The sequence below is a fragment of the Apodemus sylvaticus genome, chromosome 4, assembly GCF_947179515.1.
Source record: "Apodemus sylvaticus chromosome 4, mApoSyl1.1, whole genome shotgun sequence".
Taxonomy (NCBI): Eukaryota; Metazoa; Chordata; class Mammalia; order Rodentia; family Muridae; genus Apodemus; species Apodemus sylvaticus.
The window spans coordinates 58,977,545-59,001,742 of NC_067475.1; the positions used below are offsets into that span (position 1 = coordinate 58,977,545).

At 41.6% G+C, this 24,198-nt stretch overlaps 2 protein-coding genes across 4 annotated transcripts in view; one reads left to right on the plus strand and one right to left on the minus strand.

The window, feature by feature from the left end:
• The window catches only part of St7l (suppression of tumorigenicity 7 like), a 66,615-nt gene extending 48,932 nt beyond the window's left edge, over window positions 1-17,683 (minus strand). For 2 of the 3 annotated variants that reach the window (XM_052179563.1, XM_052179564.1), the window contains exons 1-5: window positions 17,470-17,683; window positions 14,726-14,808; window positions 11,411-11,576; window positions 8,850-8,904; window positions 7,177-7,292 (exon numbers count right to left, since the gene is read on the minus strand). In XM_052179563.1, coding sequence (XP_052035523.1) covers window positions 7,177-7,292; window positions 8,850-8,904; window positions 11,411-11,576; window positions 14,726-14,808; window positions 17,470-17,683 — 634 coding nt within the window. The remainder of the gene's footprint in view (window positions 1-7,176; window positions 7,293-8,849; window positions 8,905-11,410; window positions 11,577-14,725; window positions 14,809-17,469) is intronic. The other variant, XM_052179565.1, reaches the window with a different exon arrangement.
• Window positions 17,684-18,335: 652 nt separating this feature from the next.
• The window catches only part of Capza1 (capping actin protein of muscle Z-line subunit alpha 1), a 43,934-nt gene continuing 38,071 nt past the window's right edge, over window positions 18,336-24,198 (plus strand). Inside the window, exon 1 of the mRNA XM_052179566.1 lies at window positions 18,336-18,428. Coding sequence (XP_052035526.1) covers window positions 18,390-18,428 — 39 coding nt within the window. The 5' untranslated portion in view covers window positions 18,336-18,389. The remainder of the gene's footprint in view (window positions 18,429-24,198) is intronic.

Sequence of the window (24,198 nt, forward strand, 5' to 3'; positions counted from 1 at the left end):
AATTAACTAATCTATCTATCTAATTAGCTCTCCATGGAAAGTGAAGTCATTTCCGTGCTTTCCTATTGTAAAAACACTATATACTATGCATAAACTTATAGCTCTAGATCTTGGAAAGTGGAAGCAGGAGGATGCAGAGTTCAAGATCCTCTCACCTACGCACAGGGTCTGAGGCTATCCTGGGCTGCATGAAACCTGTCTCAGAAACAAAAACCAACAACAAAAAAACACTGTAATAACTATCTTTCAGTCAGGTGCTAGTGAACATTCCCAGGAGGCTGAGGCAGGAGGATAACAATGAATTTGAGGCCAGCCAGGGTTATATAGCAAGTACTAGGCCAGCCAGTGCTACACAGCAAGACCCTGAGTTAAGCAAGCAAAATGGCTGGAAATAAAGTTCAATGGTAAAAAATTTTGCCTAGCATGTTTGAGGTTTCAGCTCAATTCTCAGAACTGCAATGCAAAACACCAACAACAAAAACAGAAAACATAATCTTTCAGCTTTGTATAGCTTACCAAATATTGCTTTGCAGAACAGTTTATTTAAAATAGGTATAGTCTTTAAATGATTTTGGATATATACTCTCAAACACTGCTCAATAAAATTATTAATTTGTACTTTGAGTCAGCACAGAGAAGGGACCACTTCCCCAGTCCCTTACCCTCTGAGCCAGGGTGAGCATCTCTATACAAAACTTCAAACTACAAAGCATGAAACCAACGTGGAAAAATCAACACCTGACTTCATGAGATAGGCTGCAGTCAAAATGCATGCACAGTAAGAGAGACACTGTGACACAGACCTGTGGTCCCAGAACGTGGGAGGTAGAGGCAGAAGGATCAAGAGATCAAAACCAGTGTTGGTTAGTTAGGGAGTTAAAGGCTAACCTGGACTACATAAGTCCCTATCTCTAAATATAAAAAAACCAACACACAAAAAATTACTTTCCACCTATGTGTAAAATGTATATATGAAAGAAAAATTCTAAAGTTTAGTCTTGAGTCCTATTCTTAAGAGATATCATTATGCACATACAAATATCTCAAAAATGAAAGAAAATCTAAAAAAATGCTTCTGTTCCCTAGCATTTCAGACAGGGGATACTCAGTCTACATTATCAATCTTTGTTAATTTAACACATGAAAACAATATCATTTGTAACTTTTTATTTCTAATGAGTTTATGCAGTCCATCTTCAAGCATTTTTTCCTTATTCTTTTTTTTTTAAAAAGATTTATTTATTATTATATCTAAGTACACTGTACTGTCTTCAGATGCACCAGAAGAGTATGTCAGATCTCATTACAGATGGTTGTGAGCCACCATGTGGTTGCTGGGATTTTGAACTCAGGACCTTTGGAAGAGCAGTCGGGACTCTTAACCGCTGAGCCATCTCTCCAGCCCTTTTTCCTTATTCTTATGTTTTCAAATCCTCTATCATTTTTGCCTTTCAAGATTGAGCTTTACAATCAGCGTATCCCTAAGTCTAAAGTGAAAGGGGAAAATACAAGTTAAAAAAGTAAATAAATTTAAATTTTTTAAAAAGGCTTAAGAATAATTTAAGTAAAAATACAAATTTATTATTCAATACTGCTAAGACCTCATGATATGCTTAAAATAATTAAAACATACACAAAAATCCAACTCACCCAGACTTAACTATTTTTCAATTAATATTTGCAATATTCTAGTAAGCACAAAAAAGGGATTACAGATGTAAATGTCTACAAAGTCCCAGGAGGAGCACAGTGCTGAGAGCATGCGCACTATGTGCACAACCGAGCAGCCAGTCCACACTGGCTGGCACAGCCCCAGCACACACGTCCACTCCACACTGGCTGGCACAGCCCCGGCACACACGTCCATGCCACACTGGCTGGCACAGTCTCAGCACACATGTCCACTCCACACTGGCTGCACAGCCCTGGCACACACGTCCACTCCACACTGGCTGGCACAGCCCCGGCACACACATCCACTCCACACTGGCTGGCACAGCCCCGGCACACACGTCCACTCCACACTGGCTGGCACAGCCCCGGCACACACGTCCACTCCACGCTGGCTGGCACAGCCCCGGCACACACGTCCACTCCACGCTGGCTGGCACAGCCCCGGCACACACGTCCACTCCACGCTGGCTGGCACAGCCCCGGCACACACGTCCACTCCACGCTGGCTGGCACAGCCCCGGCACACACGTCTACTCCACACTGGCTGGCACAGCCCTGGCACACCCGTTCACTCCACGCTGGCTGGCACAGCCCCGGCACACACGTCCACTCCACACTGGCTGGTACAGCCCCCGCACACACGTTCACTCCACGCTGGCTGGCACAGCCTCGGCACACACGTCCACTCCCATATTTCCCAACTTTCATCCCAGTATAAATCTGGGCACTAATGAGAACTCTTTTGGGTTTTTGCTTACTTACAAAAGTTCTGTTTTGCTTTCTGAGACAGGGTTACGAGTATTGCCCAGTACTCTGCTACCCTTCTACCTACCTCAGACCTGTCAAGGCACACTGCTTAACCAGCCCTTAAGGGTACTTTTGCTTATTCTCAAACCAACCAATCAACTAGAGGAGAGCAAACTCTACTACTGTAATGGCTACTATGACCGCAGGCGACTTGCCACTTGGCACTTATGTGCATGTTTGCCTTTTCTGCTACAGATAACAACTACCCTGAGGAAAATCTTTCCTTTATGCAAGTGAAGGAAAACAAAACTGACAGTTCATTCCTAATCCTCACTCAACAAAGTCTACCTGTGAGTTCAGAGTTTAACTAGATTACACACACACTGCCCTGAAAGTTCAGAAAACTGCAAGGACCAAAATGACACCAATGGTTTAAGAAAATCCATGCCAAACCCCTCAGTTAATTAACATTTGCATGCTTCTTTCCTCCAGCAGAGAGAATGTGAAAAAGCTGCTCCTCTGACTATTCCATTTACCCTTCCTACCTAACCGGAATCACTCAACCCCTCTCTTGAGAGGTGTGTCATCTCTAGCTTACAAAAGAAAGGCCTGTTCCTTGGTCACTCTGAATCTTGCTAGATGGATTGTATATGAATGGCTCAAAACCTCTAGGTGTCCAAAGCAGTCCATTTGGGAGATGGACGGTACTTACATGTTTGTTTATTTTTGAGATAAAGTTAAAATTCTCCAGCCTCAGCCTTCCAAATATTAGGCTTACAGGCATGAACCAGCAAGCCTGGCTGAGGAGTTATCCTACATCAACGAACTGAGAATAAGGATGCCTGCCTCTCACTTCCTTCAGCAGGGGACGCTGAGGCGAGGAAGAAGACTACCACACTGGGGATGCAGCTTCCTTAGCAGAATGGCTGCTTAACACAAAGACCTGTATTCAATCCCAGCACCACACAACCTGTGTGTAATCCTAGCACTCAGGGAAAGCCAGAAAGATTAAAAACAAGTCCTCATCAGCCACCAGCCTGAGCCATGTGAGAGTCTTCCAAAATGAATACTAAATAAATACAGACAGAAAATGTGGCTCCTAGATGCTTTGAATTAAGGAGTGATAGCCATCTTTGCTAGTCTCATTAGCACCTCTCCCAGTTATTTAAAAAGCATACTATCTCTAAGGAAAGGTCCCTACACAGAGCCGGAGTGTGTCAGCTGGAGCAGTGAAGGCAGTGCCGCCTCAGTCCAGCGAGGAACAAGCACTGGGCAAAGCTCAAACAGTCACCTTTTTTCTCAGAATCTTAATCCAGAGCTAGGTTTCACAATTCTAGAAATCTAGCTGAAGACAACTTGGGCTAAAGAAGAGACCCTACCTCTCAAAACAAAACAAAAGAAGCAAAATCTCATATATAAGAGAAATAGTTATGATGGAGGCGGTGACGTCTACCTGAACTAAGAAATGGAGACTGGGTTCAGATTCTGTCAGTATGATTTGACTGACTAGATTAACAATGAAGACAGCCCACCAGGCCTTTACAGGGCATATTCCAAAGAGAGAAAAAAAGAGAGCTAAGCATATAGCTGTTAAAGACTTGACAAGAGTATAATTAAAATGCGTCATCATAGTGAGATGTGGTGGCGAAGCCCTTTAATCCTAGTTCTTGGGAGGCAGAAAATGAATCCCTGTGACTCAAGGCCAGTCTGTTCTATATAATGAGTTCCAGGGCAGCCAGAGCCACACAGTGAGACCTATCTCAAAATCCCCCACCACAAAAGAAGAAATATATTATAACGTTCAGAATCTTATGGCCAAATATAATTAAATATAAAGGTTTATATAAAATGACTATTAGGAAAAGTTACAAGAGTGGTAAAAGATTTTGCTTTTGTTTTTGTCCCTCAGACGGGAGCTCTGATGATGGCTCTCTAAAACAGTTCTGTTTAAATAGTTCCATGGAGAAATTTCAAAATCTGTATGCTTTTTCACATATTTTAAGCTTCATATCATAAGACTAAATACTTGCAAAGAATATATACTTTATCACTGCGCTGTACCAAAGAACTTGAAAATGACCATTTTTCATTAAAACAAACACTCTTTTAACAATAGTAAACTACATACAAGTCTTTTTTTGTTTTTGTTTTTGTAAATGAGTCTTGTTATATAGTAACAAATGGCTCACATTTGAGAACTTCCTGCCTAAGCTTCCCATGTGCTTGAAATTGCAAGTATTTGCCAAAGTTTCTTCTTAAATGACTCTTATATACATGTATTCTATATAATAATTATAACATATATGTGTGTGTGTGTGTGTGTGTGTGTGTGTGTGAACTGAAAAATGGAGAATGGGGTTAGATTTCTCTGTCAGTATGATTTGACTGACTAGATTAACAATGAAGACACCCCACTAGGTCTTTGAAGGCACATTCCAAAGAGAGAAAAAAGAGCTAAGCATGTGTGTGTGTGTACAAATATATATATATATATATATATATATATATATATATATATATAATTTTATAATTAATTATTTTATGCTTAAAAAAATTTTACCTGCCAGGCAGTAGTGGCACACGCCTTTAATCCCAGCACTTGGGAGGCAGAGGCAGGCAGATTTCTGAGTTCGAGGCCAGCCTGGTCTACAGAGTGAGTTCCAGGACAGCCAGGGCTACACAGAGAAACCCTGTCTCGAAAAAAAACAAAAAGATCCTTGGTTTTCTTGCTGCCACCAATCCTTAGTATATTTTATTCAGCAACAATGTGACACAATTAGCGGACTTCAATGCTAAGAAACTAGCTTTCTTCAGACCCTCACTGCTGATTTCTCAGTGCAGCCAGTTGAAGTAGGGTGGTGCAGGGGTTAAGAGACACAACCCAGTTGAAGTCCAGCTTTATCATTTATTAGTTGTGAGTGGCATGTTACTCAACCTTCCTTTGCCTTACTTCCCATTCATTCATTCATTCATTCATGCACCTGGGTTTGAAACAGTCTCACGATGTAGCTCAGGCTGACCAAGGACTACGTAGCCCAACCTGGTCTTGAACTTCAGGCAATCCTCCTGCTTATGCCTCCAGAATGCCAGGATTAGAAGCATAAACCACCATATCCAGTTTGGTTCCTTCTTTTTAAAAAGAAGCTGATAATAGTTCTTATCTCAGTGTGATTGAGAAGAACAAATTAGTACATATGCTGTCCATGTGTTGATTGTTGTTAATGAAATTACTTAAGCGTGTGATACCAATGCCTGCCATCCACCCATTCATAATTCTATCAAAAATATATAATATATACTATATAAGAGCTTTCAGAGAAGTGTCTTAAAGAATTTGACTAGAAATTTATCATAAAGATAGAGCAAAGGTATTCAAAGTAGAGGACAGTTGGTTAAAACAGCCTGTCTTTAGGTCGGATACTTCTTATGCCATGACTCTCAGATTCAGAGCTTTCAACATACTAGCAAAGACCCTACCACTAAGCATTGTCCACAGCCCACATAATCATCTGTGGTTCTGTAGGGAACCACTTAGAGAGACCTGGAAATGGACATTTCTATAAACTACTGCTTTATATGAATCTTCACATTTGACTAGAAAATATCCCCAGTTTCTTCTACATATCATTCCTCTCCCTCCCCTTCTCACTGTGTGTGTGTGTGTGTGTGTGTGTGTGCTCATGCACATGAATGTAAGTGAGGACAAGCTTGGATGCTGGTTCTCACCTTCCATGTTGTTTATGATAGGGTCTAGCGTTCTAGATGGCTCTTGAGCTTCTGTGGATTCTCCTGTTTCTGTCTCTCATCTCCCTATAGAAATGTAGGGGTTACAGGCCTGTGCAGTACTGTGTCTAGATTACACAGGCTCTAGAGACCAGAACTCATGTTCTCAGACTTGCATACTAAGCACTGCCTACTGGTCTATCTCCCCAGCCCTTGCTTTGTTGTCAGGGAATTATTTCCAAGACCAAAGCAATGGATACTATTTTCTGCTATATTTCATCTGAATTTCTTTTTCTCAAGACAGGGATTCTATGTGTAGCCCTGGCTGTCCTAAAACTAGTTCTATAAACTAGGCTGGTCTTAAACTCAGAGATCTGCCTGCCTCTGCCTCCAGAGTGCTGGGATTAAAAGCATGTACCACCACCACCACTACCACCACTACCACCACCAGGCTCTGAAATTGTTTTAAGTAATAAAACAGCAAAAACATTTAAAATTCTTTTCTTGTTTTTGTTTTTTTTTTTTTTAAATTAGTCTTATTTATTTATTTCAGGTATGTGAGTACACTGTTGCTGTCCTCAGACACACCAGAGGGCATCAGATCCCATTGCAGATGGTTGTGAGCCACCATGTGGGTGCTGGGAATTGAACTCAGGACCTCTGAAAGAGCAGTCAGTGCTCTTAACCGCTGAGCCATGTCTCCAGCCCTTGTTTTTGTTTTTATAGAGACGGGATTTCTCTGTGTAGCCCTGGCTGTCCTAGAACTCACTCTGTAGACCAGGATGGCCTCTAACTCAGAAATCCACCTGCCTCTGCCTCCCAAGTGCTGGGATTAAAGGCGTGCACCACCACCACCCGGCTAACATTTGAAATTCTTATAAAATAGTTCATTTATTTAGTTTATAATCATAATTTTATCTGCATTTCTTATCTATAATGTACATAACTCCAAGCCAAGTAACTGTATAATAAGAGCTCTAGAGAACACTTGAAATAATTTTCACAATCATTGTCTGTAGCGTGAATACACACCTGTGTCTGAGGGACGTAAAAAGTCTGTTTCACAGGTGAAGAAGGTCTGGTGATCCTGGGCAGACAGGTTCATGTCATAGTAAGTAAGGGGCTCTTTACCGGTCACCCAAGTGTATCTGTAGAAAACAAAAATGTCTCAATCACTATAACAGACACTTAAATTCTAAAAGTAAGTGACTACCAGTTCTAATTCAGGGTGTTTTTAAAGCTTATTATTTCAATAAGGAATTAAAATGTACTATGCATGGTTCAATAATAAAATATTAAAAAAAAAAAACAGAAAAGAATGAATTGTTCAGCCCGACACAGTGGGTCCTGCCTGTGAGTTGAAGGCCAGCCTACACCACATAACAAATTTCAAGATAGCCTGAATTACAGAATAAAGTCTGTCTCAAAACTAAAATAACCAATAAAGTATTCATTAAAGTACTCTGAAAACTAGATACTACGCATAAATGTTTCAAATAGAAAGAAATTTCTCAAAAAGGTTTATATGAAATACATACTATATAACAAGGCTACAGAAGACCCTGTTTTAAAAAACTAACAAAGTCTGGGCATAATGGTGTACAACTTTAATCCTAGCACTAGGAAGACAGAAGCAGGCATATCTCTGTGAGTTTGAGGCCAGCCTGGTCTACTATTGAATTACAGGACAGCCAGAGTAACATCTTAAAACAACAAAACAAAACAAAACAAACAAGCAAAAACAGACACAATAAGCAAAAACACTCTTGATGTGGCAGAGGTAGATGGATTTTCATAATTCAAGGCCAGCTTGGTCTGTATATGAGTTCCAAGACAGCCAGGGCTGCACAAACGAGCTCCCATCTCAAAATAACAACAGAAACAGAATTAAAAAAAAAAAAAAAAAAAGCCCCAGCATCTCTAACAAGGATAGAGGCAAAGAAAAACTGTAAGATCTGACCAACAGGGAGAAGGGCTATGAACTGCTGACTTAGGAGTGTGATAAGGCGGGACTGCAGAGATGGCTCAGCGGTTAAGAGCACGGACTGCTCTTCTGAAGGTCCTGAGTTCAATTCCCAGAAACCACATGGTGGCTCACAACCATCCATAATGAGATCTGACCCCCTCTTCTGGGATGTCTGAAGACAGCTACAGAGTGCTTACATATAGTAAATAAATAAATCTAAAATAAAAAAAGAAAAGACTGTGATAAGGCCATGACACTCACAAACTCACAACAACTACAGTTGTCTGCATAGGGCCTACATAGGACTGAGCCAATAAACATTCAGTGGTAGAAGGGAGAGGCAGGCGCTCCCCTGTCCTGGCCAGGGGAAATAATGGCTGTCAAGGGCTAGAGAGAGGAGAGACACTGATGACTTCTGCTCCCATGGGTACAATGAGAGGGTTACAGAAGAAAAACACACGGAAGTAAAACTGAGACTTGGGGGGAGGAAGAGGGGAAGAGGAGATGGAGGATGAGGGTAAATACATGTGTTACACATGTATTACATACATGTGTTATTTCCTTTAATATTAAAAAAAGTAAACACAGTCAGGGCGATACCTACTGGAGCTAATCATTCCCTTTAATAGAGTCAGTATCGCCAGTAATTAGAAGAGGCTGTGAGACATTTACAAGACAAGTACCCACAGTACTTTAACCTAACCCCACACCATATTTAAACTGAAAGCAAGCATCTAACCTTCTATATTCTGCTCCTCTAAAGAGGTTTAAAGGGTTTCTCCAGACCTTGCATTCTGAAAAACAAGAGGAAAGATTAGTTCAATGAAATGTAGGTATATACAGTGTCAGTTACAGACATCACAAATATGAAAAAGGTACAATTCACCCTTGTTCTCAGAATCAAATCAGATTCAAATATAGTTATTGTTATATTTTTGTCTTAGTGAATTTTAGTTCATAATTTAGTTTTTGGTTTCTCTAAAACAGGATGTACTAAAACTTCATCCACTCCTATATTACTAGATTCTACCACAGCTTCTGGAATTAACTTGTATCGCATGAGAGTTAGTCATGTAAACAACCACCTGAGCAGGGCAGTGGTGACGCACACCTTTAATCCCAGCGCTTGGAAGGCAGAGGCAGGTGGATTTCTGAGTTTGAGGCCAGACTGGTCTTCTTCTGATCTCCTTAGGCACCAAGCACATACATGATAAGTAGACATACATGCAGGCAAAACACTCATATACATAAAACAATATAAATAAATGCAAAGGAATAAGGTATAAACTAATAGGTTGTTTGAGCATGCTTGTATGGGCACATTATGCACACACACATGTAAACACATAAAACAAACCATACAGCATGATCAGGCTAGCACAGAGTAAAGGTTAGAAGAAAGACTACATAAAAGCTGAGGAGACCTTGTGACGGTGGCTCACATCTGCAACCACACTACTTGAACTGTGTATGTATCTGGTATGCATCTCAAAACCTTTTGGCCTTTAGACAGTCTTAGAGACAGTAGCCTTTTTCCTGTCTTCGAGTGGTAGTGAGAGTGAGAATAATCTCCCTCCCCCTTCCCTGTAACAATCCTATTAGATCAAGGGTTCACCTTCATGATGTCACTTAACCTTTACCCTCTGTCTTAGTCAGGGTTTCTATTCCTGCACAAACATCATGACCAAGAAGCAAGTTGGGGAGGAAAGGGTTTATTGAGCTTACACTTCCATGCTGCTGTTCATCACCAAAGGAAGTCAGGACTGGAACTCAAGCAGGTCAGGAAGCAGGAGCTGATGCAGAGGCCATGGAGAGATGTTCCTTACTGGCTTGCTTCCCCTGGCTTGCTCAGCCTGCTCTCTTATAGAACCCAAGGGCACCAGCCCAAAGGTGGAACCACCCACAAGGGGCCCTCACCACTTGATCACTAATTGAGAAAATGCCCCACAGCTGGATCTCTGGAGGCACTTCCCCAATTGAAGCTCCTTTCTCTGTGATAACTACAGCCTGTGTCAAGTTGACATACAAAACCTGCCAGTACACCCTCCCATATGTAGGCCAGAATTCCTTCAAACTTGGCTAAGGATGATTTTCAACTCCTGATGCTTCTGCCTCAATCTCCCACATGCTGGTATTACATCTGTTAGACATGTTTTGTTTGGTAGTGCTGGGAACTGAACCAGGGCCTTGTGCATGCTAGATACTTCTGAACAGTGTAGGGTGATTTAGGAGAAGTGAATGAATATTTTCCTAGTGAATAAAAGGTAAATATGAAGCTGGGCGGTAGTGGCGCACGCCTGTAATCCCAGCACTCTGGGAGGCAGAGGCAGGCGGATTTCTGAGTTCGAGGCCAGCCTGGTCTAAAGAATGAGTTCCAGGACAGCCAGGGCTACACAGAGAAACCCTGTCTCGAAAAAACCAAATCCAAAAAACAAAAAACAAAAAACAAAAAAGGTAAATATGATGGCTGAAACCAGAATAAGCACCTTGAGCCACATGTTAAAAACTGCATCTGGCTGGCCAGTGGTGGTGCACACCTTTAATCCCAGCACTTGGGAGGCAGAGGCAGGCGGATTTCTGACGAGGCCAGCCTGGTCTATAGAGTGAATTCCAGGACAGCCAGGGCCACACAGAGAAACTCTATCTGGAAAAAATACATAAAACAAGACAAAACAAAAAACAAACTGTGCCTGTCTGGGCATCGTGGTACACTCCTCTAACCTCAACACTTTGGAGGCAGAGGCAAAAGGATCTCTCTGAGTCTGAGGCCAGTTTAGAATATAGGGAGAGTTCCAGGCCAGTCAGAGCTACATAGTGAAACTCTCAATAAAAAACAAAAAAACCAAAACAACAAACAACTGAGTCTGGGATGACAGGCTACAGAACAGAGAGGTTTGAGACTTTGCTGATAGCAGCCCTGGGTTACCTGCATTTATAGGAAAGACGGTTGTCTGTGTTTTATTCTATTTGGACTACAATGACAAAACAACAGAAATGTATTTATTGTTTTGGAGGCTGGAAAATCCATGTTCAAGGTGCTGGCAGCTTTAGTGCCTAGTTTGTAAATGGCATTGTCTTATTATTTCCTCATAAAGTGACAAGAGTAAGCAGCTCTCTGGAGTCTCTTTCCTTAGGACATTAATGCTATCCACGAGGGTTCCACCATCACGATCTGATCATATCCCCTAACTACTAACATCTCCACAAACTACTTACTCTATTGTTTTGAGACTAGAAATACCAAAAAAACAAACAAACAAAAAATAAAAACAAAACAAAAAAACAGAAAAAAAACCCCACCTGATAGATGGTGGTGCCTGAGGGCTTCACTCTCTCTGCTGCTGGCAGGAGAGCCCGGCTCTGAAATGCTGCTCTCTGCTCCTCCCATCAGGGGCCGCAAATGGCTGATAGACACTTGTTCAATAAAAGATGTACCATGTTTATGGAAGTACCACCATTCAAATATCTGTAATAAAGAGGAACAATTTTTCACATAAAATGCAATTCATAAATAGAAATTACAGCGATGTTCCTATTCAGTCCAGCACTCTACATGCACAATCTGCTCTTGGATGGGTGAGGGAGTAAGCAAAAGAAAAACCCCAACCCCAGATTCCCCAAACACAGATGCCATGCAAAAGTGAACTACCCTTCTTACAGATGTGTCATGATGTTTAGACAAGCTTAGGCAACAGTATACACTTGCTAAACGGTATTAAAGAATACTAAGAGTAAGTCAGATGTGATAGCACCTGCCTAGTCTCAACTCTTAGCACACAGAGGCCAGGAGGATCATAAATTCCTGGCCAGCACAAGCTATAGTGGGAAGTTTCAATAAAGAAGGAAGCGTATCTAATCTATAGACCTTTTCACCTCTCGTCATTTGATTCTATCTGCAGCACAATTCAAAACTAAAGCAATTAATATTAAACTAGGATCAAGCTTCCAAGATGCACACCAGATCCCCTATTTATATTAACTGTGCACATTGGGCAGGCCAATTAACATCTCAGAGCCTCAGTTTCCTTATCTAGTAAATTTAACTAACAAGAATCTTAATAAAGTGCTTTCTGAACCAAAAGGCACTGGTCTAATATTCAGCAATGCAATTAACAGGGTTGAGACAAGTTCTTCCCCAGGTTGAACTATTTGAAAATCAGGATATTTACTTCATTGTATTTCTGTGACTTACTCATAATTACAAACAAAACTCTTGGCATTTTGAAACTTTATCTCAAAGATTAAAAACAGGTCAAAGACCTGGGTAGTGGTGATGGTTCATGACTTTAACCCTAGTACTCAGGAGGCAAAGGCAAGTGGATCTCTGAGTTCAAGGCCAGCCTGGTCTACAGAGTGAGTTCCAGGATAGCTAAGGCTACACAGAGAAACAATGTCTCAAAAAACCAAAAGAGAAAGAGAAAAAAAAATCCCCAATATTTTAGCTGTCAGTGGTGGTGCATGCCTTTAATCCTAGAACTTGGGAGGCACAGGCAGGCAGAACTCTATGAGTTCAAAGCCAGCCTGGTCCACAAAGCGAGTTCCAGGACAGCCAAAACTACACAGAAAAACTCTGCCTCAAAAAAACCAAACCAAACCAACCAAACCAAACCAAACAAACAAACAAACAAAAACTCACAAACAAAAAACCCAAAAAACAAAACAAAAAAGTCAAAAAATACTCTAATTTCTACTAAAGCTGTACAGCGCCACCTACAGATGAAAAAAAGAACAGAAAAAATGGCAATAATAGATATTTAATACTATTGTCTGTAGCAGAATTTTCCCAAAGTATACAATAAGAAACACTAGAACCTAGAAAAGCTAATGAAGAACATATTTTAAAAATACTTCGGGGCGGTGGTGGCGCACGCCTTTAACCCCAGCACTTGGGAGGCAGAGGCAGGTGGATTTCTGAGTTTGAGGCCAGCCTGGTCTAAAGAGTGAGTTCCAGGACAGCCAGACAGCCAGGACTACACAAGAGAAACCCTGTCTCAGAGGAAGAGAGGGGGGAGAGAGAGAGAGAGAGAGAGAGAGAGAGAGAGAGAGAGAGAGAGAGAGAAAGAAATACTTTTGAAATGAAAAGTAGTATCTTATTGAAGCAAAAACTGAGTTAAAGTCAAATGTGGTCCCTTATTGTGTGACTTCTCAGACTAACAGCCAAGAACTGAGCCTTCACATTACAAACGTTTACATGTACTGTCTCATATAGTTCCTATAGTCTGTGAAATGAATACTCTTATCTTCCCATAAACAGATGTTCAGGATATTCACTTCATCGTATTTCTGTGGCTTACTCAGAAATACAGCTAAACTCTCTGCATTTGGAAACATTTGGGGCTTGGAGTAAGTGAATGCTAAATTCCACACATAAGTTTTAGTCTGCCCACTGCTATCAAAATTAAAATGTTGTAAGATTAGAAAACCTGTATATTCAGGGGCTGGAGACTTAGTTCAGCTGTTAAGTGCTTACCCAGTATACACAGGCCCTAAGTTCCAGGCTCAGCACTGCGTAAGCTGAATGGGATGGGGAATGCTTGTATAGCAAAAGGCCACCTGGACTACAGGGTAAGTTCAAGCCAACTAGCTTACGGGAGCTCCTGCTTCTAAAATAACAAATTCTGTATGTATATTGAGATTCTCTTGAAACCATTTGAAAAATGGAAAAATTTGGTAACAGTAGTTATAGAATAACCCATTTCTTAATTTCCATGTGAAGGATTGATGTTTCCGTATTTGTGTATGTGCAATGCGTGTGTGTGTGTGTGTGTGTGTGTGTGTGTGTGTGGTCACGGGTCCCCAGTGAACTTGGAGCTCATTCATTGGTTTAGCTGGCCAGTGAGTGAGGCCCAGGGACAGGCTTGTGTCCACCTCCCTCCCAGAGCTGGAGTAACAGGCTAGCACGCACCCCAGCCTCTCTGTGAGCGCCGGGAGCCGGGTCCAGGTCCCCATGCTTACGTGGCAAGCACTTTATTGACTAAGCCATCTCCCCAGTCCCTCATTCATTTTGAAATAATGACGGAGGTGCTTTAATCATTAAACTTCTAATCCATCTCACCTGATCCTCCCCTGATTAGGGTATGCAGGTTATTTTGCAGTTCGTAGTCATTACACTTCTGTGTTTATGAGTGCAGGCACACAAGAGTGGTGAGCAGAGGACTTGCAGGAGTAGGTTCCCTCTCTTCCCACCATATGTGTCCAAGAGATTAACCTCAAGTCATCAGTCAGGCTTGGCAGCAAGCACCTTCACCTGCTGAGCCGACTGCCATCCTTTATACAGGTTTTTAATGTGTAGTAAATGAAGTCTGGCATGGTAACTCACCCCTGTAATCCTAGCACTCAGAGGTAGAGGCAGGAGAACCACCTTGGGTTCAAGGCCAGTTTACACTACATAATGAGACCCTATCTCAAAAAGAAAACTAACATGTAATAAATACTACCACTCTCTCTAAAAGACCATAAGAAAACATGGTATTTCTCAAACTTGTTTCTCTGGGTAACTTTTCCCAACTATCAAACACATTTTAGAAATCCTAACAAATATTTATAGATTTGTAAACACATAAGCAATTTTAAATGGGTATCAAAATAGAGGAGAAGAAAATAGAAACTACTTACAAATATTAGTCCAGATATCAAAGAAGATGTCCCTGTAAGTGCCACATAGAACTTGGGTGTCAGTGAACTTAAAAACCCTGTTACTGTTAAAAAGAGAAAACATTAAAGTTTTTACAAAGTGCAACTATGAAGTCCATTGCAATCATGCAAGTATGTTTCCATGGACAGAGGTAAGCAGAAAAGAAGCTGGGCTTCCAATGAGGTTATGTTCAAATAAGCCTACAGATTAAAAACACTGCATGTAAAAAATGTAGGCTACGTCTCTAACCTTCCAGCTGCCATTGCTTAGCAACATAACACGGTGGATAGCACTGGTCGTTTACTCTCTACTTTGTATGGATGGAAGTGGGAAGCACTGGTCTACTGTTGCTGCCCAGTATCATAGAGATCATGATACTGGCTTGGGAAAAGATCAAAATCCAAAAGTTCTACTGAATGCAGATAGCTTCTCCACTATTGCAGAGCTCAAATATTCTAAGCTGACTGCCCTAAGTCAGTAACTGTCTACATTCATACCTAAAGTGAAATTCATTTGAAACAAAATTTTAAACTTTTTTTATTAAAACAAGTAACCTTTTTTTCTTTTTTTAAATTTATTTATTATATGTAAGTGCACTGTAACTGTTTTCAGACAGACTCAAAAAGAGGGCATTAGATCTCATTATAGATGGTTGTGAGCCACCATGTGGTTATTAGAAATTGAACTCAGGACCTCCAGAAGAGTAGTCAGTGCTCTTAACCACTAAGCCATCTTTCCAGCCCACCAATAGTGACTTTAAGTCCCCATTGTTTCATATCTTAAGAATCTTTTCATGTGCTGGGCAGTGGTGATGCATGCCTTTAATCCCAGCACTTGGGAAGCAGAGGCAGGCAGATTTCTGAGTTCAAGGCCAGCCTGATCTACAGAGTGAAGTTTCCTAAGTTTCAGGACAGCCAGGGCTACACAGAAAAAGCCTGTCTCGGAAAAACCAAAAAAAGAGAATCTTCTCATGTACATAAAAATGGGTTTTACCCTGTTGTTTAGTTAAATAAGAAGTAAATCAAAATGAGTGTGTACAAGGCCCTAGGATCAATAGCTAGGGTCAAAGAAGAAAAAAAGAAAAGACAATCAAGTCACACTGAGATAATTTAGCCTGCTTTTCTGAAAATCTAAACTATAAGCCGTAAGTTAGACAAGAACTTTAGCAAATATAGAAGGATAAAAAGCTAAATGCACTTTTATAACATGGTCTAATATAGTCCAGGCTAGTCTCAAACTTACTATGTAGCTGAGGATGGCCATGAACAACTGATATATCTGTATGTACCTCCCAAGTACTGGGATCGCAAGCATGTATCAGCATTCCTGGTTTATGGGTGCTACGGATTGAAGCCCATGGCTTCCTGTATCCTAGGGAAGTATTCTATCAACTGAGCTACATCCCCAGCCCCAATTTTGAGTTTTAAAAGAAACAAAAATATGTAATAGTCAACTGCTTTCATCTGAGTGGCATATGTAGTTAAAACACAGACAATAAACCAGAGTTAGCAGGCTTGATAGTTCAAACCTGCAATGCTAACATTCTGGAGGCGAGGCAGGAAGGACTCCAGCTCGAGGATCTCCTGGACTATAGCAACAGTGATAAAAACAGTTTTAAAGCTAGCCTAGCTAGTATAAGCCTCTAAATCCAACACTTAAGAAGTGGCTCAAAGGCTCAGGAGCTCAAGGTCAGCCTTGGCTACATCTTGGCCTCAAAGCAACAACAAAAACAAGTGGGAAAATAAATGACAGACTCAATGAACAGCATTTTAATGAGCACACAAATTACCATTAAGCACTTCATCGATCTATTACAGACAAATTAGACAATATGTGGTACCTATCTTCTAAAATACCCAAAGCATTTCAGAACATGATCCTGTGGTATTTCATGACATCTCATGAGACAGAAACACTGCCTTCTCAAAGACAGAGTCACCATCTAACAGAAATATTTCTTCTTCTAAGGCTGCGGAAAGAAAGACCGCACTAACACTCCAGGACCCCTTCTCTTCATCCTGCCCACGGGCTAGGGAATAGTATTTGCATAATCCGCATGTATAAACACTGCTTACAAGTTTTTATCTTTAGCCCAGGCTACATAACAAACATTGTACAACTGCCGAAGAAAAATACTAAGCAAACCCACCGTTGTCTGTGCTTCTCTCTTCTCTCCCTTTCCTGTACTATCTTATTACTCATGAAAAAAAAGTCTGAAGGATAAAACTATTACGAAAAACGTTTCTTAATTGAACTGTCTTACAATAAAAGTATGGTCCACTAAAATCATAGCATTTTCTATCTCGTATGACATATGTGCTTATCTTGGTTTTCTGGGTGTGGGTTCTTTTAAGTTAAGCAGCTGGAGACTCAAAGGTACGATTTTTCAAGGGGCCTTGAAAACGATTAGAATGTATATAAATTGTGTGTACATATCTGGGAATGCTCTCTCCCGTCTTACTACCTAAAGCTTGCAGCGTGTGGTAATTGCCTGTGGTAATGTAGACAGGACAGGGCGAACCTTCAGAGCTCTAGGGAGGGGCCGGTAAACTGCAGCGCAGGTTTAACAATCAGCTGCCGGGTTGTTGTGACCCAAGAGGAAAAAAAAAAAACCCCACTGGAGCATGCAACACTAATTTCCTTCTGCAAAGCCCTCCATGACTCCCCGAGAATCTCTGATCTTTGGCGCTGGTCCCCGACTGTCCAGGAGGTTTGGGCCTCTCACCCGCTGTCACGTTGTCACACAGCCTCAACGGGACCCTCAGAGCGTAAAGCAGCCCCAGCCCCGCCAGGAACCACAGCGTGGACCCAGAGTTCGCCAACCCGGCCTTCAGCCGCTCTTTCCAGCCCAGCGGCGGGCCCAGGCCCAAGCCGGGAACAGGTGCATGGGGACACCCCACAGCCCGCGCGGCTTCCGCGAAGTAGTCTCCGTCCGCCATCTTGCGGCTCCGGCAGGCGCCGGGACCTGGGAGGGGAGAAGGGCCGGAAACCCGGAGTTGGGAATCCTGGGATAGTGGCGGACTTGAAGCTGGCCTCTGTGTAGACTGAGTCCTGGGGAACTGGATGGAGATCTGGAAGGTGGCGGAGCGCGATGGCCCACTGAGGGGCTACCTAGTCCTCTAGGAGGGCGGGGAAGGATCCGAGGTTGGCACTTATTCTGCAGGAAACGGACTCCATGTGGCGCTGGAGGGACGTGGTTTTTTTTCCATATTGAGGGTCACCTTTCGCCCCGTGCCGGGGTTGGAAAAGTACTGATGTCTCCTAGAGCCGAGCAGGTCCTAGTGCACTGGACTCGGCGGCCTACGAGACCAACGGGATCAGAAAGACTTATAGATGTAGCAACTGCTACTTGACCAGAGGGAGCCCAGGCGCCACGGACAATCGAGACACCAAGCATTCCAGGACGAATGGGAAAGTGACTGAAACTCAGTGAGAAAGATGTTAAGACTGCAAAGCCTTGAGGGGAAAGCCGACTTCTTAGAACGCTAACTCTAGGCTGTCACGCCCGCGCGGAACTGACATGGCGCCCTCTTGGCCGGAGCTTCCGGGCGGGTCCTTCCGACGGCCCCCTCGGTGATTCCACCACTCAGCTTCCTTCCCGGCCTGCTTCGCGCCGGCCCGCCGGGCTGGGCCAGAGCAGCCAAGATGGCCGACTTTGAGGATCGGGTGTCGGATGAGGAGAAGGTAAGGGGTCCGCCTCTCTCTTTTACTTCCTCCCCCGACGGGGCTCAGGGGTCCGAGCCGGCAGCAGTGGGAAGCCTGGCGGTGTCCCCAGGAAAAAGAAGGTTGTTTCCCGGTGCTGGCGTATTCCCTCTGCACCCGGGATGCTTCCTTCCTTAAAGGAGCTTTCGTTTGCCTCACGGTGGCCCCAGTCCCCAATTCCTCAACTCTTCTTTTCATTCCGGACGGAGCACAACCTTCCTTCAAAAGAGGAGACACTTTGCCTGATTGACTTTTAACTGTAGACTCTTTTCTGTAATTACAAGAGAGGAGGTGAAGGTGATGTCGGGACGTGTCAGGCAGCAGTTAGTTTACCGCCTTTGGCTGCTGGGGCTCACCCCATCCCCCCATTTATAGGTATGATTGGGGTTAGTTTAGAACGAGTCACTTCCTGATCAGAGTGGCCTCCTCAACTTCCCTTTTGCTCCTCCTTCCTCAGGAAGTGATTTTGCTGTCAGGACTCCTTGTCAGGGAGAGGTCCACCTAACTACACACCCTCATCTTTTCTCAACTGATTGGATAAAAATAAATTAGTAAACCTCAGGAAACTTGCTTAAGAATTTGACCAGCACCTTTATTCCTGCTTATGCTCTCTTGTGTGCACGTTTAGCCCCAATGTGACTCCGTTCCTTCTTTCTTAATCTTAACTATACTTTTTTTCAAAGTAGTTTTTTTTTTTTTTTACTTCCTGCTAAACAGTGAGAAGTAGCCGGCAGACTTTTTTCAACTCCAGAAAGGTTATGTAGTAAATAAACCTCAACTTTTTAACACGTTCAGTTCGGATGAAACATCCAACCCTTTTTTGATGACCTGCTATGGTGCTTTATAGCTGGGTTTGTCAGAGTATTGTTTGTGTACTTATATCTTTAAAGGTGTTTTAAATACAAGGATGTATTCCAAATTTGATAGGATAACTTTTTCTGACAACAACATACATTTGCTAAACAGTTTGTGTCCAAAAAGGAAAGAAGTGCTTACAACAACATACATTTGCTAAACAGTTTGTGTCCAAAAAGGAAAGAAGTGCTTGGTTTTTCAGTAAACACAGAATCTTAAAGTTGCTAAAAGTTAGACTGGTCTCACTAGATAATAACTACTTATGGGACAAGAATATATCTTTTGTTTCCTGCAGTGATTGTTACAAAGTATGTACCCTCCAGTGTTCTATAAAATCTGCCTGGATTCTTAGAAAAAAAGTTGGAGATTGTTGGGGAGGGGTAACAGACTATTTTTGATCACTTCTCCAAAAAGAATAATTTAACATACACCTGTGTATAAATGAGTCACTGTCTTTAAATGCTGAAAAGGGCGTTTAACACCTTTATAAACCAATTAACAGGATCCAGGATGGCAATTTGTTGGTAGAGTACTTAACGTATATGACATCCTGCGTTTGAACTTCAGCATTAGTGGGACAAAAAATAAAAAGCCATCAAATAACACTTTAGTATTGATTTCTCAAGTTAGAGTGAATTTTTTTCCCTTTTCTTGAGACTGGGTCTTGTGTGGCTCATATAAACCTCTCACTATACAGCCAAGAATGACCTCAACCCCTAATCTGCCTGTCTCTGTCCCTCAAATACTGCTGTTATAGGTGCATATCATCACACTTAACTTTATTGTTTAGTTTTAATAATGATAGAACAAGCCAGTCATAACTAGTAAATCTGCTCCAGAATTTCTGATAAATTCTATTTCTATTTTAGTAAAGAACTTTTTTTGTTTTGTTTTGTATTTTGGGGACAAATTCTTGCTATGTAGCCCTAGCTGGTCTGGAACTTGCTCTGTAGACGGGACTGATCTCCAATTTGTCCTCTTGGCTCTGCTTCCCACAATTTTGGGTTTAATAGGGGTTTTGGTTTGTTTTGTTTTTAATTGACTACATTGACTTTATTGGTGTAGATAATATAATGATACAGTAAAAAATCCTTGATTTGAACCAGCCATGGTGGTGAATGCCTTTCTTTAATCAACACTCAGGCAGAAGCAGGTAGAGTTGAGTTCAAGGCCAGCCTTGTCTACATAGTGAGTTCCAGGACTACATAGAGAGACTCTAGTAACGGAGATTCCTGTAGTTGTATTAGATTCCTTTCCTCAGAGCTGACAGGCACATTTCATACCTCTCTAAATCTATGAGTAGAAAGAAAGTGCTGCTGGGTTGTGGTGCTGCTGGTACACATCTTTAATTCCAGCACTTGGGAGGCAGAAGCAGGTAGATTTCTGTGAGTCTGAGGCTTGCCTGGTCTACAGAGTGAGTTCCAGGACAACCAGGGTTACACAGAGAAGCCTTGTCTCAAAAAGAAGGAAAAGAAAGGCCATTGTAAGACTTCTTGGATTTTTGAGCTTCTTACCAACTTTGTCTGCTTTTCCTTCTAATTTTTAGATTGAGTTTCACAGAAATTAAAAAGCTAGGGGAAAAGGCTGGTCCTGGTGGTACCTATCCATAATAATTTCAATTCTTGGGAGACCAAGGCAAAGAGGATTAGGAATTCATGCCCATCCTTGGCTACATGAATGAGATCCTTTCTCAAAAAATAAAATGTTTTGGGGTTTTGTGTGTGTGTGTGTGTGTGTGTGTTTTGAGAGAAGAGTTAACTGATTTGAATGTCTTGGGATTCATAAGCAAGGAACCCCTGATGAGATTTTTGGAGTAATTGTTTGTTTGTTTACTTATTTTTATTTATTGAGACAGTCCAAATTCTGTAGCTCACTATGTAGCCCAGACATAACTCCCAGTGACACTTCTATCTTGAGATCCTTGATGTCAGGATTACAGTCGTGAGCCACCATCCAAGCAGTACAAACTAATCTTAAAAATCTTTCCTGGCCTAGTGATCCAGGCCTATCATCCTAGCTGCTTAGGAAGCCAAGGAGGAAAGAGGATAGAAAAATGTAATGTCTGTCCAGGCTACAGAGCAAATTGAAGTACATCCTGGAAAACTTGGTGAGACTGTCTCAAAACATGGAAGGGAGGTGGGAGGTGGATTGGATGTAGGTCAGTCAGTGATAGAGCACCCACCAACATCTGCAAAGTTCTACAGGATATTTGAGCATTAGTTTCTTCTTTGAATTCTTCAAAGAAATCCAGAATTTTCATTTTGTTCTTTCTTGTTGAAAACTTCAAATATGTTTGATTTGGGATAGGTATGTTTTGTTGTTATTGTTGTTTCATTTTAAGTATGGTGTAGTGCCAAAAGGAATAATGTAATAATCTTTGTATGTTTTGTGAAAGCAGTAAGCCCTGACATAAGTTTGGCATTTGAGGCCTTTGATTTCTCTCAAGCATTTCTATAAAAGCATGTAAAATCATTTTTATAACTTGCTGCTAAAGCTTTTGTCACTTTTTTTTTAAAAGATTTATTTATTTATTTATTTATTTATTTATTTATTTATTTATATAAGTACACCATTGCTCTCTTCAGACACACCAGAAGAGGGCATAAGATTCCATTACGAGCCACCATGTGGTTGCTGGGGAATTGAACTCAGGACCTCTGGAAGAGCAGTCGGGTGCTCTTATCCTCTGAGCCATCTCCCCAGCCCCCAGCTTTTATCACTTTTAAAGACTTTTAAAGAGGAAAGTTTTGTTTTGTTTTGTTTATCTCACACACACACACACACACACACACACACACACACTTCTGCATCCTTACCTGAAATGGTCAGAACAAGCTGTCTAAACAAAGCAGGAAGTGAGAAGTATAGTAGCAGGCAGATGAGTGCTTCTAGTCTACTCCCGTAACCGAGTTTCTGGAAACTAGTCCAGGTACTTATGCTTTTCAGTGAACTTAGTTCCAAATGCTTACCAAGACCAAGACAGCTTGGTTAGGGAGTTTGAGGTGAGATGAGTGATGCATTTGGGTTCTCTGCCTCATCCGTTTTCTTTCTGTTTGTTTGTTTGTTTGTTTGTTTGTTTCCAACAGTGTGAAAAGAATTCTAGGATTGAACAAAACTGATTAGCATGGTTTCCCTTTTAACCTAATAAATAAAATATGTGCATACACCTTTAAAAATACTGAGAAGTGGATCTGTATGATTTTAATTTAGACAGTGGTGTCATTTGTGAGTGCGTATTTGGTTTGGTTTGGTTTGTCCCATTGGATATTTGGGTTTTGAAACGGTCTCATTCTGTATCTCACAGTCTTCTTACACTCTGAGTACTCCTGTTTCAGCTTCCTGGGATGCTGGGATTATAAACGTGTGACTGTCACACATCACACCTGGCTTAAGAACTTTCTTTCAAAGCTTTTTTTGTTTAATTGCTTTGTTCTGTTTTTAAAGCAAGATCTCAGTATGTAGCTCAGGCTACCCTAAATTTGGTTATATAACTAAGGCTGCCCTTGAACTGATACCCTGTCTCAGCTTCCAGAATGCTGGAATTACGAGTGTAAACTGTAAAAGCGACTGCCTCCTTTTCTTCCTCCTCCTTCTAGAAACAAGTTTATAAACTATTAAGTAGAGATGTAAAAATTACAAACAGGGTCATGAGAGATGCCCAGTGAGTAAAAGGTATTTGTTGGACACCTGGTGCCTGGGTTCACTGTCTGGAACACACGTAAAAGTGAAAGGAGAGAAGTGACCTCACAGAGCTGTACCCTGGCATCCACACATAACGCTTTGACAGATGCGCACTCCCTCCCTACTTTAATAATAGCAACAGTTCTTAAATCTTGTAAATAGAAGCTGGGATTTAGGAGCTTTGTTAGAGCTTGTTAAACTCTACTTTTAGGCTGGATATCCTCAATTATATACTTTACTAGATGAGTTAAATCCTTGTGGAATGAAGTAAAACTCTTGAGTCTTACTTACACTGACTTTCTAAGAAGTCATCAGTTAACATTCATTTTATCATTTTCATCTTCATGCCCTTTAGTTACCTCTACTGATGATAGAAGTCTTAAAATTCGTTACAAAATCCTGAACCAGAACACAAAATCTAAATAGATAAAATCCACATAACTCTAGGTTTATTATGATTTCTTCTAGAATAGTGAACTGTTTCATTGGAACCACCCTTGGTGCTAAATGGGGTGGTATTATTAATTAGTCATAAAATGCAGACCCCAGGTCTGTTTGCTTCTCAGCTATTCATTTCGTACTATACCATTTCTTAGGAATTGTGAATTAAAACCTGGTGCTAGGCACACCTTTAGTCTCAGCACTCTGGAGTCAGAGGCAGGTGGATCTACATGATATCAAGGCCAGCCTGAACCACAGAGAGAGTTCCAGGATAGCCAGGACTACACAGAGAAGCCCTCTCTGGAAAAAGGGGAAAAAAGAGGAGGAGGAAGAAGATCTTTCTTTTTAAAATTGAAACATTTAGTTCCAGAGGTTCTTAGATTGTCTTCATTCCTGTGCTTCCTCTGATAACAGAGTTAGTTCTTTGGTAGCTGGAATCATGCCTTTTTATCTAGTGCTTAGCACAACACCAAGAACATAGTTTAGTTTTACAGACTTAACTATATGAAAAAGATTCGTTGATTCCTACAGTTGTTGGCTCAGCTCTTATAAAGTACACTTTCTGATAGTCTGTGGTTTGAACTCCTTTGTGTATCTTTATGTCTGAGCACTTGCTGCCCTTACTGGTGCTCTGCTGTGCCACTGCTGGGGACATTCAGCCTCCAGCTCCCCCACCTACCTTAGCAGGGTCTTCCTAATAGATCTCATAAAGCTGCAACACCTGTGTATGCCACTGCCACTGTGTATGTGTACCTGCAAGGAGCCTTGCAGAGAC